The sequence below is a fragment of the Manacus candei genome, unplaced genomic scaffold (genome assembly GCF_025592945.1).
Source record: "Manacus candei isolate 608988 ecotype Guabito, Panama unplaced genomic scaffold, ASM2559294v1 h1tg000223l, whole genome shotgun sequence".
NCBI classification, from domain to species: domain Eukaryota; kingdom Metazoa; phylum Chordata; class Aves; order Passeriformes; family Pipridae; genus Manacus; species Manacus candei.
In genome coordinates this window covers 100,407-117,249 of record NW_026138271.1, presented here as the reverse complement: position 1 = coordinate 117,249, position 16,843 = coordinate 100,407, and the positions used below count along the sequence as shown (strand labels likewise).

Here is a 16,843-nt window from a genome sequence, read left to right as displayed (position 1 = left end):
GCACATGCGCAGAAAAAGCTGACTACATCAAAAGGATGAAGTGAACAGAGCCGAGCTTGTCTCCTAGCAACAAGATACGCATGCGTAAAGCCTCTTGGCAACAAGAACAGAGCCTGCGCAGATAAACCTGATGAACAAAGGAGGGGATTTTAAAGGAGATAAGCAGCTCCAAACCTATAAAAGGCAGACTGAAAATTATTGAAGTGTGCCTTAGATGAGCAAGGAAAGCTCACTAAGACACCCAGCGCTGTTTTGCTTATTTGATTTTTATATAAATCTATAATAAAACTTTTTACTACGATATTTGAGCCTAGTGCCGATTCTACTTATAACAACAGGAACACAAATGCTTTTAATTTATAACGAATTACACAAACATAGTATTTGAGTTATGCTCAGTGCCTACATTGTCAAACTCAAAACGTGGTTTGGGTTTGGACAGTCTGGTTCAATGCTGACATTTCAAACCCTGCAGCATACGAGTAGTGCATCACAGTCTGTTCAGATAACCTTGGAGCCCTGAAATTTCTTATGCTTTAAGTTTGAAGCATGGAACTCTGCTCTTCACTGCTTTGTGCCACCTGTAAAGTCACAGTTTTAGGAGACTGAGGTAAAGTGGGTAGCTTTTTAGTATATCCAGTGAATTATTAACCATTGTGTAAAAGGAATACCATTCTATATTGCAGGATGAACAACGAAACCCTGAGTATTAACCTAAAATATAATGGTTTTATAGACTTGCTGGTGCCTAATTTTACTGTAGGATGGGAAAAAAACCCCAGTTGCTTCATCTAGTCTACATTTCTGTGAAGTGTCAGTTTATAATGATTGGGTTTTTTTCTCATTTTTTCAGGATATTTGACTTAAATCCTGAACAACCAAATATATTGCAGGAGGAGCAGCTGGAACGTTTGAAGAAAGAATTTCCAGAGTGGAAAAGCCATGTGTTCCACAGTCAGCCATTTAAATCCATATCTCCATGTAAATGTCATGTAGTTGCCTGGAAGAGAAATCTATAGATAACTTGAAGAGTGTTCAAACGCAGAAGGATTAATTGTAGGTGGAATGCTGGTTTGTATCTGTTTAACTTTCACTATTGGAACAGTTCTGTCTGTGCCTTCTGGTTGGTTCATTTTATTTTTAAGTCCCCAAATAGCAATAACTGTGTTCCTGAGAGTAGTTATTAAAATTTCAAACACTGTTAAAATATTCAGCCATTTATAATTATTGTTCCAATATGCATGTCCAGTTTTAACTTCTTCCTATAATCAAGTCTCAAATCTTGAAAAAGGAAATTAATGCTTGTGTTTTTAAAAAGTAAAAATAAATTAAACAGTCTTGGAAGTGGAAGCTCAGAAACTAAATTGTAGGGAAATTACAATGATTTGATACTGAGTATGCTGAAAAATTGGTTTGAATTTGATTTTACTTACAGGCTGACAAGCTGTGGCAGTTATCTGACAACAGGAAATTAAGAGAGTGATCGCAAGATACGTGTAAATAGATCAGGCACTTTTAAATCCCGTTCTCCGCGGCTGCCGCTGCCGGGGCGCCGCCCCCCGGGAGGGGGCGGGCTGGGCCCGGGATCCCGCCCCCGGGGAGGCCCCGCCGGGCAGGGCAGGGCAGGGCCCGGGATCCCGCCCCCGGGGAGGCCCCGCCGGGCAGGGCAGGGCCCGGGATCCCGGCCCTGGGCAGGCCCCGCCGGGCAGGGCAGGGCAGGGCCCGGGATCCTGCCCCCGGGGAGGCCCCGCCGGGCAGGGCTGGGCGCGTCGAGATGTCGCCGTGTGGGCTCGGGCGGTACTTCTGCACGGCGGGCCGCGGGCTCGAGCCCTTCCTCGCGCGGGAGGTGCGGGCGCGGCTCGGCGCCACGGAGGTGAGCGGGGAGCTGGAGCCCGAGCCCGAGCCCAGCCGGGCGGGGCGGGGCGGCCGCGTGCGTTCCACGCCCTGGAGCCACCTGCGGGCCCCGCGGGGCCGGGCCCGGTCGCGGTCGGAAGGGCCTCTGCACCGCGGGCGGGGGGAGCCGCTCGGGGCCGTGTCCCCCCGCCACCCCCGGGGCTGCGCGAGGGGCTCACCCTCAGCTTCCCGGCGGCTCCGGGGGGTGCTCTCCCCGCAGGTGGACTGCGTCTCGGGAAAGGTGTTTTTCAGCGCGGCCGCGGGACTGGGCGAGCTGAGGAAGCTGCGGTCGGGGGAGCGGCTGTTCCTGCTGCTGAAGAAGCACAGCCCGCTGGCAGTGTCTGGGAACAAAGGTACGGCCCGGCGCGGCTTGCGCGGGGACGGGAAGCCCCAGTTCGAGTCCTAGTAATAAAACTTATATTGGAGGTATATATCTTTTTGCTGATGGCTGTAGTTCTAATTGACAATAATTGATTCTGAAGTGTCTTCCACTCAGGTATGTTTTCAATATTTTCTTTTAACCTGAAAAGGGCTTTTCAATTGTTTTCAATAGATACCTTCCAGCCTACATTCTACTGGCAGTGAATGTGTATATGTAAGAACCGCTGCCACCCCACCCACTCCCACAAGAGAAACACCTCACCCAGAAACCAAAGTCCAGTTCTGGATCCCTTGTGTTCATTTTAACAGTAACTCATTTTCTGTTAGACAAAGTGGATACAGGCCTATATCCTGTATCACTTGTTCAATACACAGATTCCTTGTAAATCTGAGCTACTTGGGTCGTATTTTCTGTCAGTGTTGGAATAAGAATGTCAAGTTAGATGGATTGATATCTGCCTGCTGGTGGGTTTTTATTTGGGAGATCACTGATATCCTTCAGCTTTGAGGATCAAATTTGGCCATGGTTCTAAAATTTTGAGTGAGAACTCAGAAGACCTTTTTTTTTTATTCTTCATGACCTGGTTTGAGGTATTTAGGTATTTAGGCTTCTGTATTGCTTGTGTCTGTCTTGTAGCTAGCTCAGGAGGACTGCCCACACATGTAAGTGTAAGTGTGTGTTGCAGGATTGAAGGCAGGTTGATGAATGTGAGGAGGGATCTCCTTTCTGAAAGAATAAACATGTGGCTTCTTGCTTGAGCTGAATCAAAGTAATTCATGTTTATATCTGTCTTTCAATCTTGGAAAGTGTCATACATGTCTTAATCCTAGACCAAGTGCTCTCTGGGGAGGATGGCGTGGTAGGCTGGTCCTCTGTCCCTGGGAATGACTCTCGGGGGTCGTGTGGTTTTTCTAGAGCTGTTGAGTTTTTGTGCAGAATTCATCCCTTGCATGATTTAATCTCGGTTGTGCAGAGCTTGTAATCGGAGGGATGCCTGTGTGTCTGCTGGTGGGCACGTGAGTGCTGAGAACTCAACTGTGCCTGTGGTTTGCTGCTGGTTCCTGGATTCACACATTAGGGAAGTCTGAACACAGTCTCTGTTAACAGCTGTTCACAGTCTGTAGAAAAATCAAATGCTGAGACTGAACTACTTAGCACAAAACTGCGTTTTTCTTCCAGGGAAAATGCTACATGAGATTAAAAGCCTTGTAATTGAGGAACCGAGATATTGGTTGGATATTATCTCTGTTTGGAGAAACCTTCATGGACATGAGGGGAAAAAAGGTGATGTCGCTCAAGAAAACCCATTGGCTCTGAAGAGAAAGTCAGAAGAAGAGACAAATACTGCAAGTAAAAGGCAGAAAACGGAACAAGAGAGAGACGTTGTGTCTGAGGAGTGTCAGGTGGAAGCTGGAGAGAGGTGTGTGGTGCCAGAGAGAATCAGTGATCAGGAGTGTCGGACTGAGAGCAGCGCTTCCTCAGAAGACCCTTCCAAAGACAGTGGAGAGAATTGTACTGCAAATGAACAGCTTAGCTTCAGTTTCAGAGTGTCTTGTCGTTGTAGTGGAGCAATTGCCAAAATACTGACTTCACAGGTATGCTGAAGTGTCTGTGTTTTAAAAGAATTTAGCAAAGGTGAACAGTGTCATGTTCTAGAATAACAAACTGATGTAAGCCTTTTCTGTATTTTCTCAAAAAGCCCTTAACCTGCGTTTACCTTAAACGAGTGGAAATACAAAGGCTGTTGTTAATTTCTGGACGCGACTATCCTGAATGTTTTTCAAATCTATACCTTTTATTGAGAATAAGCAAAGGTACGAGGTTCAGGTAGCTGGGCCTCGAGGCTGAGGAGTGATCGGATAAGTTTACAGCTACTTAAAGGGCCATTGCAAGAACTGTGGAGCCAGACTCCTCTCAGTTGTGGCAGTGTAGAAGGGGCAAAAGCCAGAACTTGCAGCTTTTTCTTACTTGAAGCTAACAGTAGTTTAGATTTTTTTTCCTACTAAAACTAGTACTTTTAGTGCTACCTCTAGTGTCCCCCTAGAGGTGGGACACATGAGCCTCCCAGCAAATTTGTGTGTTTGAACTCTCATACTCTGAAGATAGTCAGGGCTTTCTAGGTGTAATAAAAGCATTAAAATCTTGAGTTGTGGCTGTGCATTCACAGGTTTTCTGTTGAGTAATCTGGTTTAGAGCCTTGGGAAATATTTTGTGTATGCGATTTAGAATTCTGAAACGGTGGCAACTTTTGTTGTGACTTGGGCAGGACTTGATCTCCAGCCTCCCTCACTCCAGTTGGGTAATGGTCGTTTGTCCTGTGGTATATTTGCTTTGCCCCTCACTCACCTGCTCTGCCCTCTTGTGCCTCTTCTGGTCTTTGTGTGAATTGTTCTCTTAGGGATAAAGAGAGACTCGTTCTTTTCCATGAGATTTCTGAGTTGTGCAGTCACGGTTGGAAATTCTGTTATTTTTATTGCCTGTGATTGTTCTTCCTCCTTGCAGGAGATCGGAAGAGCCATTGGCATAGCACTCATGAAGCAGTGTGGGTGGCGTGCTGATCTGCGGGACCCTGACCTTGAGGTAGTGGTGCTTGTCTGCCAGATGGCCTGTTGGTGCTTCCCAAACTGCCCATGACATCTTTTGTTTTGTTCTCTGCTCCCTTTGTATGGGGACTGTGGCCTCTTCCTGGTCGTCTTTCTGCCACTGAATTTAACTGGAAATCACTCAATAGCACTGAGCAAGGAGTGTCTATAGCCCCTGTGTGTGTGCTTTCCAGAGCACTAAAATAAACCCAGCCTGGCTGTGTGGGCCTGCACGTGAGGGGAAGGATCTGTACAGGCGGTGTCTCAGGATCTGGCACTCTTACAGACTGCTGGATTCTGACGCCCTGCAAATGGAGATCACCTGAGCTGTGGGGCACCTGGTTTAGCCTCTGGAGGGGAAGAGAGCAAGCAGCAAGGGCACGTTCTTGGGGAGCTGGACCTGAGAATGCCATTTGTGGAAGAACCTCCCCCTGGGCCCTGTCCTTGACAAGCAGCTTGCTTAGTACAGCCTCGATGGTGCAGGCTCCTGAAGACCTTGGAAAGGGCTCGTTGCTCTTGACAAGCTGTTTCTCCATCCTTGTGTCTGGCCTGTGGAAACCGCTCTCAGCACTAATGCTGGGAGATCTGAGACCTGTAAAAACTGGGGCTGGTTTTCCTGGACTGAGCATTATGTACAGCTTTGTTGAGGCTTAGATAGGGCTCCTGTTCTTGCCCAGATTTTGCTCTGAATCTTGCCCAGATTTTGTTCATTCAAGTGCTGAGGACTAGAATTTTTCAACAGCATCATATTTTCCTCTGGACTTCCTGGGGGCAGGGATTGTAGTCATGCAAGTCCTGCTTGGGGAGCTCAGTCTTCTTTTGGGATGCTCCCTGTGTGGCAGCAGAAGAATTTCTTTGAGCTGTCTGTGTTTCTGGAAGGATTACTCAGGTTTACCTTCCGTCTGTAATGTTGCTTACTGGCTCATCTGTGAGTGTTGGGGTTTGTTTGTTTGTTTGTTTTTAATATATTTTTATTTAAGTGAGGGGGGTATGTGAATTGTTAAGTATATAGTGAATAATATTCTACCACTTAGAATAAATGGATTCATTATTACAAATTTCCACACTGTGTTACAAAAAAATGGGTTCCATTATAAATTCAAGTGCTTGTTGATGGATTTCTGGCTGACAAAATCCCCTTCCAACTTGCTTAAGCATTAAATCCTCTTTAAAGTGGCATTCAGATTATCTAGTGGGATTTCTTCCAATTAATCATAATTGCCTAACGTATGCATTTTTGTTCTTAAAAACTAGGATTGGAAGTTTGTAGAAACATTTGTGTCTGGTTTAAATGAGTTAAAGCTATTGTCATGTCAGGTTGAGAGTTTAAAATGTTTTGGTGTTTTTTTTTTTTTCTCTTTTAGATCTTTGTACATCTTAATGACATTCACTCTGTGGTGGGGATTCCTCTTTCCAGGTAGGCATTCTCCTCACCAGATTTGTCTTGATGGTATCAGAACAGGCAGGATTTGTAAATAGTCTTGCTGTCCACTGTGTCCATCTTCTAGTTTGATATTCACTGGATTGTCACATTAGTCTTTTGATCTGCCTGGAATCTATGTGAGGACACAGGCCAGACTCTGCAGCGAGTTATGGTTTAAAGCGGACTCTGGTTTCAGCCTCTCTGCAGATCTTTCCAGTTCATTTGTTCTTTGCTATTACGTGGGCTTTTCTGGGTGGTTCTACCGTTACCTTACACGGATTTTTTTTTTTTTCTGTTTGCAGGCTTCCATTGGCAAACAGAGAGTATATCAAAACAGCAGGACTGCGGTCAACAGTTGCATGGGCCATGGCATCTCTGGCCGAAATCCGTGTCAGTGAATGTTCCTGGCAAAGATATGGAATCCTGAATGAAGGAAAAGGGGGGTGCTGCTCATCAGGGCTGGAGCTGGAGGCTTTGTAGGAGTGTGAGGATTTTAATGCCCCACCCTCTAATGCATGAGGACAGGGTTTGCCTTATCTGTGGTCACTGTGCCATCACCTGCTGTTCAGCAAGGTGTCTGCTGTAATTCCAGGTCCTTCTCAGCAGAGCTGTTGTTCCTTATGCAAATACATGTCTAAGTGGCAAGATTTTTTTCGCTGTACAGACTTCAAACCTTGTTTATAGTTGTTTCCCAAGGGAGAACAGGAGCAGATGTGATTTATTTCCACAGATTAATTTGGTACCAATGTCTGTCTGCAGACAACTTGTAATGTTTGCCCCTGAATAGCACCTCAGGGCTGGATGCCTTGAAGCACTGTCTGTAGTGAAGTTATTGATGCTTTTTATTATATTCTCTCACAAACGAGTTTGGCCTGGTAAACCAGCGATAATTGTTACCTGTGCTAGATTCAGTGGGAATATGTACATCCTTGAGATATCTTTGTCCTGAGGGAGGAGTCTGTCTTGCTTGGGATGCAATAACCCCTTTGTTTTTATAGGCTGGTGCCTTTGTGCTGGATCCCATGTGCGGGCTAGGAACGATACTGCTGGAGGCTGCCAAAGAGTGGCCTGTAAGTATCCCAGCTGCAGCTGACTGGGCCTTTGCAGGACAGCTGGTAGTTATGGCACAGAGTTTTCTCTGTATCACTTGTGCCAAAGTCCATCACTGGAAAGGTGAAACCAAACTGATCTTTCTAGGCAGCTGCTAAAAGGGTGTTAGTACAAACATTCCTGTACAGGAATGTGAAACCACGTCCTACAGACTGGTGAGCACTGGGTTTGCACTGCAGGGTTCTTGTGAGGCAACCATGGACTTCTGACGCTGCCTGGGCTTCTGGCGTGACTGCAGGAGTCAGTGTGGCCGTACAGTTAGTTGGCAGCATTAGAGACAGCTGTAGCCAGCTAGGCTCTTGCTGTTAGGACATACCCTTGATATTTCTGTAAGTTACAAGTATCTTGAGCAGACCAGAACATCAAAGGAGTGAAGACAGCACATACTTATCCCATTCCTCCTGGACTGGGAGTCGCTCTGTGTAATGGTACACAAGGGGGTTGTCTTGCAAGAGCTATGCAACAAGGCAATGCTGAGAAGGGCTTATAAAATAAATAACCTGAGTGTTAACAAAATTACTTTTCTCTCTCTCTCTCTCTCTCTCTCTCTCTCTCTCTCTCTCTAAACAGGAAGCCTGTTACTGGGGTGCTGATATAAGTGATTCACAGTTAGAGGGTGCAGATGTGAATATTAGAACTGCAGGCTTAATGGATAAGATTGAGTTGCTTAAAGCTTCGGTAAAAGGTATGTCTGTAGGCTTTCCAAGAGAAATTTTTTGTGGTTCTGGGATTATACAGGTAATTAGGTCCTCTTGTGGTGATATGTTGTAGAACCAACTCCCAACAAATAGCTGAGCAGTGACTCTGTGGTGCTAGTGAAAGGATAATTATTTGTTCTCCCTACCTTGCTGCCTGCTCCCGGGAACTGTGGTAAGAACGAAGTCAGCATGATGGTGCCTTTCTCCTGTAGGAGCGAAACTGCTCTTAATCCACAGCCTGATCTGTAGAGAAGGTAATAATTCTTTGACCATATTATGGACATCAAAGCCTAAGGCTAAATTATCACTGTATGAAATTCATGCCAGGCAATCCCTGTGCATGGGTGATCAAGTATGCATATTTTTTTTCCTTGCGATATTTCTTACCAGAAGATAAGAAATATTATTTATTTTTTATAAGAATATAGGTTTATTTCTTAAAAACTGTGTTTGAGTTTGGCTTCTAGGATAATGGAAGGTACTTAGGTGTCAGGTTTTCTAACACTGAACAAGTAATTGGTGTCTTCATCACTGTTCAGAAGCTGTTATTTCTGCACATCTTGAGGAGGGCTGTGGGTGATTCATCCTTATGTTTTTGCAGACAAAATTGTTATAAAAATTGTTGTGCTTCAAGTGTTGATACAAGGATGGTCCAGGAAACATCTCCAGCTAGTTCTGGAAAAGTTGACATAGAATCACAGCAGGGTTTAGGTGAGAAGGGACTGTTGGAGGTCTTTGGTCCTGTTGTCTGCTGAGAGTTGGGCTAACTCCAAAGCTGTGTCACATTGCTCATGACCTTGTCCCATCAGTTTTGAGTACCCTGATGGAAGGAGGACCCATAGTTTTCTACTTTAACGTGCTGGCTATGCTCTGGCCAGCACAGCCTTGTATGTGGCTGATCTTTATCACCACAGGTTGTGATGCTTCATTGTGGTCAGGAGAACTGACTGTTCCTGGGGTGCAGAAACTCTGGAAAGACTCCAAAAACACCAGCTCTGACAGAATGCCAAGTGATTCTGGGTGTAACTAGATTCTTGGGGGGAGAAAAGGAGGTTGAAGAGGAATTTAATGTGGTTCCTTGCCATTCATACGTGTGCATTTGAACATCTGCGCTAAGTGAAGTGCTCCCAAGCTTCTTTTGCATTTTACATTTAAAATGTACTGTGTGTTGACAAGCAGTTTGGGACCATGCAGTGCCCTATTCAAAGACTTATGTTGGGACAAACATATCACCAGTAACAGAGAATGTGCAAACTAAACCATGCTGTCATGCATTTGTCTCTTCCCAGTCTGCAGGCTGATAGTGCTGTTTGTGAGGGCAAGTGCAGAAGGAGTGTGAATCTGGGTGCATAACCCACAAAAGAGCTGGCAGTGTTCTAAAAGGGGAATGGGGTCATAGCTGCTTTGCATTTTTCAGACAGTCAGAGGTAAAGACCTGCCTTTATTCTGCAGCCCTGCCGTTGCCTTCAGAAAGCTTTGACACTGTGATTTCGGATATTCCATTTGGGAAGAAGTTCAAGATCACGAATGATGCCCAGCTCCTACCGGATATTCTCCAGGAAATGGAAAGGTACGTGTGGCTTTGACATGCTTAGGGTTTGGTGTAAATGCCACAATGGTGGCATTTCTCCCATTTCACCCTGTTTTCTCCCATTTAGGAAGAGGCGTGAAGATAGGGAATTTAAATTCCATTTGGAGGTGTAGCTTCCCGGGTTGAGTCATGACACTCGGGTGTTTTATTGAATGCAAGTGGCATCTGAAGTGTCAGCAGTGTGGAGTTCTGCTCAGGCAAAGGAATGCCAGGGGGGATGAACACTAACCTTTATTTTTCCTGCAATTGCCAGAGTGCTCCGTGTTGGAGGGACTATTGTATTGCTGCTGAGCCAAGATCTCCGAAAGCGCGTGGATGGCTTGGCCACGTGTGCTGGAAGTGATTCTCCTGAGGCCATTGCTGATGGCACCAGTGAAACAACCACTGCAAAAGCCCCAAGTGTTGATGAGAATCCTTCCTCTGTGGCAGATGGTGTTGGAGAATCCTTTCTCAGCAGCAGACAGACACATTTTGGGTCTCTGGTGCCGGATGGTGTCTATGGGGTTAGTCTTGGGAAGACAGAGGCTTTCATATACAAATACAGGAAGATCTCTGCTGCCAGGAATCGGTAGCTTTCTGGCACTGTGCTGAAGGAACTTGAATCCTGAGACACTTCAGAAGCAGCTTGGCATGACCAGTGGAACCCTTCTGATGCAAACGAACCCCATGCCATCTCTTAACTCGCCTCACATTCTTTGGATGTCCTAAGGCACTGCTTCTCTCTGGTTTTTAGGAGAGATGGAAGGTGCCTACTAGAGTTTCAGCTGGTTTCCCTGTATTGTGCACAGTGAAACAGTATATGGTATATTGTAATAACCCAAAGTCCTCAAATCCTTGTTAAGGCAAAGCTGCTCATTAATGGGAGGAATTTCTATGGGAGAGAAAGTATTTACTGAACTGCAAACCCAAATGTGGTAGCATTAAATGTAAATGGATTTTCACCTTCAGCAGTGTTTATCAAGAAGCACATCTTGTCTGAAGAAGCCTCCATCTCTTTTTGAGGGGTAGACGTATGCTTTACCTGGCAGTCTTTTATTTTAAAGCTTGTTTCTGGTAAGTTTGTGAGATCTCTTGGAGTGGAAAATAAACTGTTTTATGTATTAATTCTTTGCGGCATTTTCATGTGTCTAGTGGGTACACTTTAATTTAGTGTTTTAGGATGAAGAGTCTTATTTCTATCAAAAGTAATTATTTTCCTCACTTGGTAATGTTACTCCAAGGACACAGTGTGGATGATGGGAAAACTTGCCAAATAGATGAAAAATTAGAAATTAGGAATGTATTCTGCCTGAGAGAAGCACATGGAAAAAGATCTCAGGAAAAGAGGTTTTTTTGGTTAATGCAAAAGCTATTTTGGGAGGCGGGGAGGAAATAAACTTAACTGCATGCTTTCCCATGGCTGCTGAGCTGATAGTGAAGGATTTTTATAGAGAATGCTTGCAGATTGCTTTAAGATGCTGCTTTGGACAAGCTTGTCAAACTAGGATAGACTAATGCATTGTGTGCCTCTTTGTGCTTAGTGTGGCCATAACCATTAGCAGTGCGTTTGCGTTTGTTTGGGCTGGGTTTGCATTGTTCTTTTTCAGAAATTTGTTCTGTGTAGCCTGGGAAGCATTACTTATCCATGTGCTTTCCGTGGCAGTCTCTACTCTGGGGATCTTAGAATTTGAAGTCTTAAGAGCCTGTGGTGTGGACTGAAGTATGAAAACTCCAAGAGCAATGAGGGTATGGATTGGATTGGTAGGAGCCTCCTGTCAACACTGGTCTCTGGAAATGTGCTGATGCACAGATTTTTGGCTTTAAACAATACTTCTGTAATTATTTGCACTCCCACCCAAGATCAGCTTTCAAAGAGGCCTTGGAGCAAATGATAATGTCACAAGAAAGGCTCCCGGCCAGGGGGGCGTGGCCGCCTTACACAGCCTTTAATGAGAAAAATAACAAAATTTAAAATTAAAATAAAAAGAAAAATAAAATTTAAAAATACAACAAAAAAGGCATTCTAATGAAAATAATCGTGGCAGCCTTTGCACCGCCTCGGTGAGTTCTGCCGGGCTTTCTAAAATAAAAAATAAAATAAAGTTAAAAATACCCCAAAAATACGTTGGATTGTTGTGTCTTTTATTTTCTAAAGGGAGCTCCCGAGCGGTGCCCCAAGGCTGCCAGGCTGTGCCGGGAGCTCCCCTGGCAGGAAGAGGGTGGGTGGCAGTGGCCCCAAACTGGGCCGTGCCCGGGTGGGGGGCTGTAGGGCCACTCCAGCTGCAGCTGCTGCTGGGGCTGAACTGCCTGCGGTGCCCGGGGGCCGGACAGGACTTGGCCCCGATGCCTGCATTGCTCTGCAGCGGCCAGGGAGGGGTCCCAAAGTCATCCCCCCGCCTGCTGTGCTGCACAGCAGGGGCTGGCTGGGCCGGTTCCCGGCCGGGGGACCCCGGGGGAGGCCGTGCTGGGGCTGAGGGGCTGCTGCTCTCTGGGCCTCTCGGGGTTTGCCTTGGAATCCCAAAGCCTGGGCCTGCGCGGGGGGGAGGAGGCAAAGGTGACTGTAAATTGGTCTGTTGTGGAGTGTTTTGGGGCCGAGTTAATGCTCTTGGCTTGTTGTGTGTCAGTTCCCAGCCTCGGTCAGGGCTTCCCGGGGAGCGTTGCTGCTGCTGCCGCCGCTGCCGCCGCCGCCGGGAGGGAAGTCCTTTGGGAAGCCGGGATAAAAACAGCAACTCTGTGACTTGCTCAGCTTTTCCTAGGGAAGGCAGGTTTTAGGGAAGAAAGGCCCGTCCTCGCGAAAAGCGCCGCGGGTCTCGCAAGGGGGGGGCGCGGCTGCAGTGCCGTTCCCGGCCGCGTCCGCCAGGCGGCGACCGCGAGGCAGCGCCCGGCGGTCGGGGCGGGCCGGGAAGCGGAGAGCGGGAGTGTTTTGGCACTGCCGGGCTTCTCCGAGCTTAAATCCGGAGCCGGAGCTTTTTGTGGGACTGCACAGCGAAGCTGCCTGTGGGGATGACCCGGCTATTGCTCGGTGTACTCCTAACGACAGTGTCTTTTACTCCGTGTTCCCAGGCTGCCTCTTTCCCTTCGGTCGCCGTGGGTGTGCCGGACGCCTCTGGCAGGACTAACCCTGTGGCTTTTACGTCCAGCGTGCTGTGCTGTGTGTGCCTGCAGGTAAGAAAAGCTGGGAGTGCAGTCCCTCTGCTTTGATTGCTGGGCCTCTTTGGTAGTTCTTTCGGAGGGGAATGAGAGAGCGATTTGGTTTGAAGGGAACCTTTAAAGGCCAGCCTGTCTTCCGTGGGCAAGGGCACCTTCCACTCTCCTCCCCGGTTGGATGCTGCAAGTCCCATCCAGCCTGGCCTGGAACACTTGCAGGGATCCAGGGGCAGCCTCGGCTTCCCTGTGCGGTGTGCTCTAATAGCTCTCCACTGGCATCACGAAAAATGTTGTCAGCACGTTTTGTGCGACGATGGTAAGCAGGACCCAGGTGAAAATTGCGTTCTCTGAAGTGCAGAGGGAAATAATTCTCCTTTGAAGTCAAATGCATTGGGTTTTGCACGAGTCTCATCTGCCTTATGTTTGAATTGCTTTCTCTTCTTGGCAGTTGTTTTAAATTAAACTTTTATTTTGTGTCTCCCCCCTCAGCATCCTGTACGAGACAAAGCTACCTTTCTTTCCTCGTGGGAATGGACTGGCCGGGCTTTGGCAATGTGGCCCCTCGAAAGACTAAAGTGACCTCTTCCAGCAGGGGAAGACTGAAGCAAGGGGTGCCAGGAAGAACTGGAGTCTCTGGAGAATAAAAGCTGGAAGCGTGCCCCCGAAAGTCCCCAGCCCTGGGTGGTCAGTGGTCTGACTTGCACGGACCGGTGGCCTTGGCCAGGAGCGGTCCTGCGGGAAGCGCCTTTGCCCAGGCTGTAATTTTAATTTCCACTGGTTGCTGGCAAAGCCCCTCTGGGTGAGCCCCAGTGCCTGGCAGGAGCAGAGCGGGCTTCCAGGGAGGTATTCACCTGGTCAGCGTCAGGAACCATCCTACCTGAGGTATAGTCTTACCCCCAGAACTCTGTCTCTCAGGCTGCTGGCTCTCTTTTCCTTGGCTCTCCTTCCAGGAGTCCTTTCTCTGGTGCTGCATGTTGCTTCTGCTACTCCTCCAGTTCAGGTGTTATCTATCCTGGCTGTCTGCCACCGTTTCTCTGGTCAGTGCCGGCTGCTGCTCTGCGCCCATGGAGAAAACATCTCCCGGCATAACTACAGGCACCTAGCCCAGCTTTATGCTGTTCCAGGTCCCCGCAGCCCCCCCCAGCCAGGGGCTGGGAGGCCCCAGAGGGCCCAAGGGGCTCAGAGCCCCTTCCTCGTGGCTCTACAACATGGCCACCTCTTCTCCAACAACCAAACTACAACTCATCTCTTCCGGTGAGATTGTGGGATGTTGACATTTTTTGCAGGAGCACCCATTGGCTAGAACTCCAAAACTTCCAGGGGTTTCCACCCCTTGGGATCTACCACTTTTCTTAGCCTCTGGGGAAAACAAAATCCAAACCACTACAGTGTGACAGGGGCCAAACTGGGAAAACATTGGGGGATTCCTCAGTTGGTCTATTTGCCAAACTCACCCAAACCTGTGCTAGGAAGTGATGGACTGGGGTCTCTGATCCCCTGGGCAGTTGTCCTGCATGACCTTGGAGCCTCTGGGATTAGACTGGCCTGGGCAGACAGGGAGCAGTTTGTCCTGTGGAGCTGGGCTGGGTTTGTTGAGGATGCCTTGGGAGGCAGGGCTGGGGAGGCTCCTCTGTTGGCTGTAGTGGTGGAAGGTTGTAGCAGCAGGGCTGGAGCCTTCGCCCTCCTGCTCCCCCCGTGAGCCCCGACGGGCCCGTGCCCTTGGCAATGGAGGGCCCCCCATTGCTGAGTCAGCGGTTCCGGGGGCCAGGAGGGATGGGATCAGGATGCCGAGCTCCGCCCAGGATCAGGGCTGCCAGTGTTCAACCATGGAGGGAACTGAAAGCAGAGTGAGATGGAGGCCAAGCTGCAGCACAGGGATGGGTGAGAAAAGACCCTGGTCCTCAGGTGGAGCTTTGAATTCCCTGGAAAAATGGATCCTGTCAAATGAATCAGGCCCTTGTGGGTGCTGGAGCAGAGGCCTCTGTCATTTATGGTCACCCTGAAAGGTTGCAAGGACAGCAAGTTCTGACTGCAGGATGAGGTGGGAAACAAAGTGAAGTGGTCCAGAGAAAAGCTGAGGCTAAAATTGGTCCTGTGCCAGAGCAGCCTCGTGCAGTGCTTGTTGCTGTCCCTGAGTGTCCCATTGCAGTGGATATTTCCAAGGGTGCCTTGTGCTGGGGAACACTGGGGCAGTTCCCTTTCCCTGGGCAGGGCAGGCAGGGCACGTTTCCCCCCTCGAGGGTGGCTCCACAGTCCCCCCCTGTGCCCTGGGAGCGTGGCAGAACACCTGGACCCACTGTCCTTGTCAGAGAGGGCACAAGGGATGGTTGGATGGGGGAGGGAATGGCTCAGGGAGTACAAGCACCATTACAATGAGTAGGGCAGCACCTGGAAAGGAAGGGGGGAGTTAATCCAGACAAAATCCAAGCACCTGCCCAAGCTGTGATATTTTTAGGAACTCAGTGGTGCTGTGGTCCCCAGGAAGTATTGCCCAGGACTAGGCAGGAGACTTCAGGCTCTGTCACCCCCAGAGCAAGTGTCCAGGGGCAGGCAGTGGGGAGGCAGCTCTGTTGTTGAGGATGGGGTTATTTTCTCTGCTTTATTTTGTCTCCAGAGATGTTCTTCCCGTTAATCCAAACTGACTCCATCTCCTAACTCTCTGAAGAGGTTTTCTGCTTTTTGTGGGAGGGTAAGGTTTGGGTTCTAACTATAGAAGAGCCAACAAAATAAAGGCTTTGTGGCAAACAAATGGTGTCTCCCAAACTCTTTGTACTTCAAATAGATGCCTTTATTCTTAGTTTTTTCTTATTGGTATTCTCAAGGTACTTAATACCCTGTCTACAGTTCTTTATTTTGGCTTCTCTTTTTTATTTGTTACAGAGTTGATGTGACTGACTTCTTTTTGAAATGCAGCAGTGCTCTCAAGGATATTTCCCCCCCACTCCTGGGCTTGTGCAGGGCTGTTGAGTCCGTGTGTGCCACTGTTCTTGGCCCAGGGGGACCGAGTGACATTTGGAACCAAACCTGGGGACTTGAACTCTAGGAATGTTTCTGTGTCTTTGAATTTTAAATTGCACATGAAGCAGAAATATGTTTGTGTTTTCCAGGTTATATTGTCATGAAAATAGAAATGCATCATTGGATCTTACTCCTCTGAGGGCAAACCACCAGACTGATCATTTCTTAGTCCATCAAACCCAGTGCCAGGAACTCAGAGGGGTGTTTGTGTGCAACTGTGCTGAGTGGTGGTGGCCCCCGTGAGACTGTGACCAGCTGGAAATGTGTGTGTGTGTGTGTGCAGAGCTGGGCTGGATCCCTTGGGATTTGGCTCCCAGATCCCCCCCAGCCTTCAGGAAAACCAGAGGCCACCGAACCCTGAGGGAAGGGAGTCCCATTTGCAGAAGGGTTTTTAGATTGGGGAAAAGCTCTCCAGCACAAAGCCTGTGTTCCAAACCCCTTCAGGCCAAAGTCAAGGAGCACAAACCCTGGAGTCATCAAGTTATGAAGTTTGGTTCAAACCATTTCCTAATAAGTCAGTTTTATGAAGTGTTAAAAGGAGAACTTAAATAAGGTTAATTGCTGATAGAGAATAATGGGAAGAAATGGTTTAAGTTAACTAAACATGTTTTATATCAGTCCATGGTTATTTAATTGAGCATTGTCTGGAATTTTTCTTTTTGCATTGTTCCTGGTGTGCTTTTCTCTGTCTAAGGGATGTTTGGAGGTCTTTTTGATTGCTTGAAGGTTTTTAATGTCAGTGCTGGATTGGGGTGGACAGTCATTGTAACATGATTTAGAGTTGGATGCATTTTATTCTGTGTGCCCTGTTTGATGTCTCGTGTTCAGCGAGTGACTGGTCAGAGTTTGGCCCAAGCCTTTGTTTTTCAGGTGAAAAACCCGAAGGGGGAATTGTAGTTGCAGCTTTGCCCTTGAGCTGCAGCTGGAGCCTGGCCAAAGAACAAGGCAAAGCTCCCTGGGGAAGGAAGGGGGAGCCAGAGAAGAAAAGCAGCTGCAGCCAGAAAGGTGGGTTTGGGCGGG

The 16,843-nt window shown here is 47.8% G+C and overlaps 1 protein-coding gene and 1 long non-coding RNA gene across 7 annotated transcripts in view; both read left to right on the top strand.

Moving 5' to 3' along the window:
* The window catches only part of THUMPD2 (THUMP domain containing 2), a 70,003-nt gene extending 59,220 nt beyond the window's left edge, over nt 1-10,783 (top strand). Inside the window, exons 2-12 of one of the 6 annotated variants that reach the window (XM_051774762.1) lie at nt 854-1,056; nt 1,436-1,494; nt 2,114-2,246; nt 3,455-3,870; nt 4,778-4,855; nt 6,222-6,274; nt 6,583-6,670; nt 7,279-7,350; nt 7,961-8,075; nt 9,541-9,658; nt 9,933-10,783. In XM_051774762.1, the coding sequence (XP_051630722.1) occupies nt 3,460-3,870; nt 4,778-4,855; nt 6,222-6,274; nt 6,583-6,670; nt 7,279-7,350; nt 7,961-8,075; nt 9,541-9,658; nt 9,933-10,251 (1,254 nt within the window). In that variant the 5' untranslated portion in view covers nt 854-1,056; nt 1,436-1,494; nt 2,114-2,246; nt 3,455-3,459 and the 3' untranslated portion in view covers nt 10,252-10,783. Of the gene's footprint in view, nt 1-853; nt 1,495-1,617; nt 1,874-2,113; nt 2,247-3,454; nt 3,871-4,777; nt 4,856-6,221; nt 6,275-6,582; nt 6,671-7,278; nt 7,351-7,960; nt 8,076-9,540; nt 9,659-9,932 lie in introns of those variants that run through there. The other 5 variants (XM_051774763.1, XM_051774761.1, XM_051774759.1 and 2 more) reach the window with 5 other exon arrangements.
* A 1,769-nt stretch (nt 10,784-12,552) lies between these two features.
* LOC127464439 (uncharacterized) lies at nt 12,553-16,308 on the top strand. Its single transcript, XR_007901364.1, has 3 exons — nt 12,553-12,823; nt 13,295-13,687; nt 15,686-16,308. It is a non-coding gene; the product is annotated as an uncharacterized LOC127464439 (long non-coding RNA).
* The last annotated feature ends 535 nt before the right edge of the window (nt 16,309-16,843 follow it).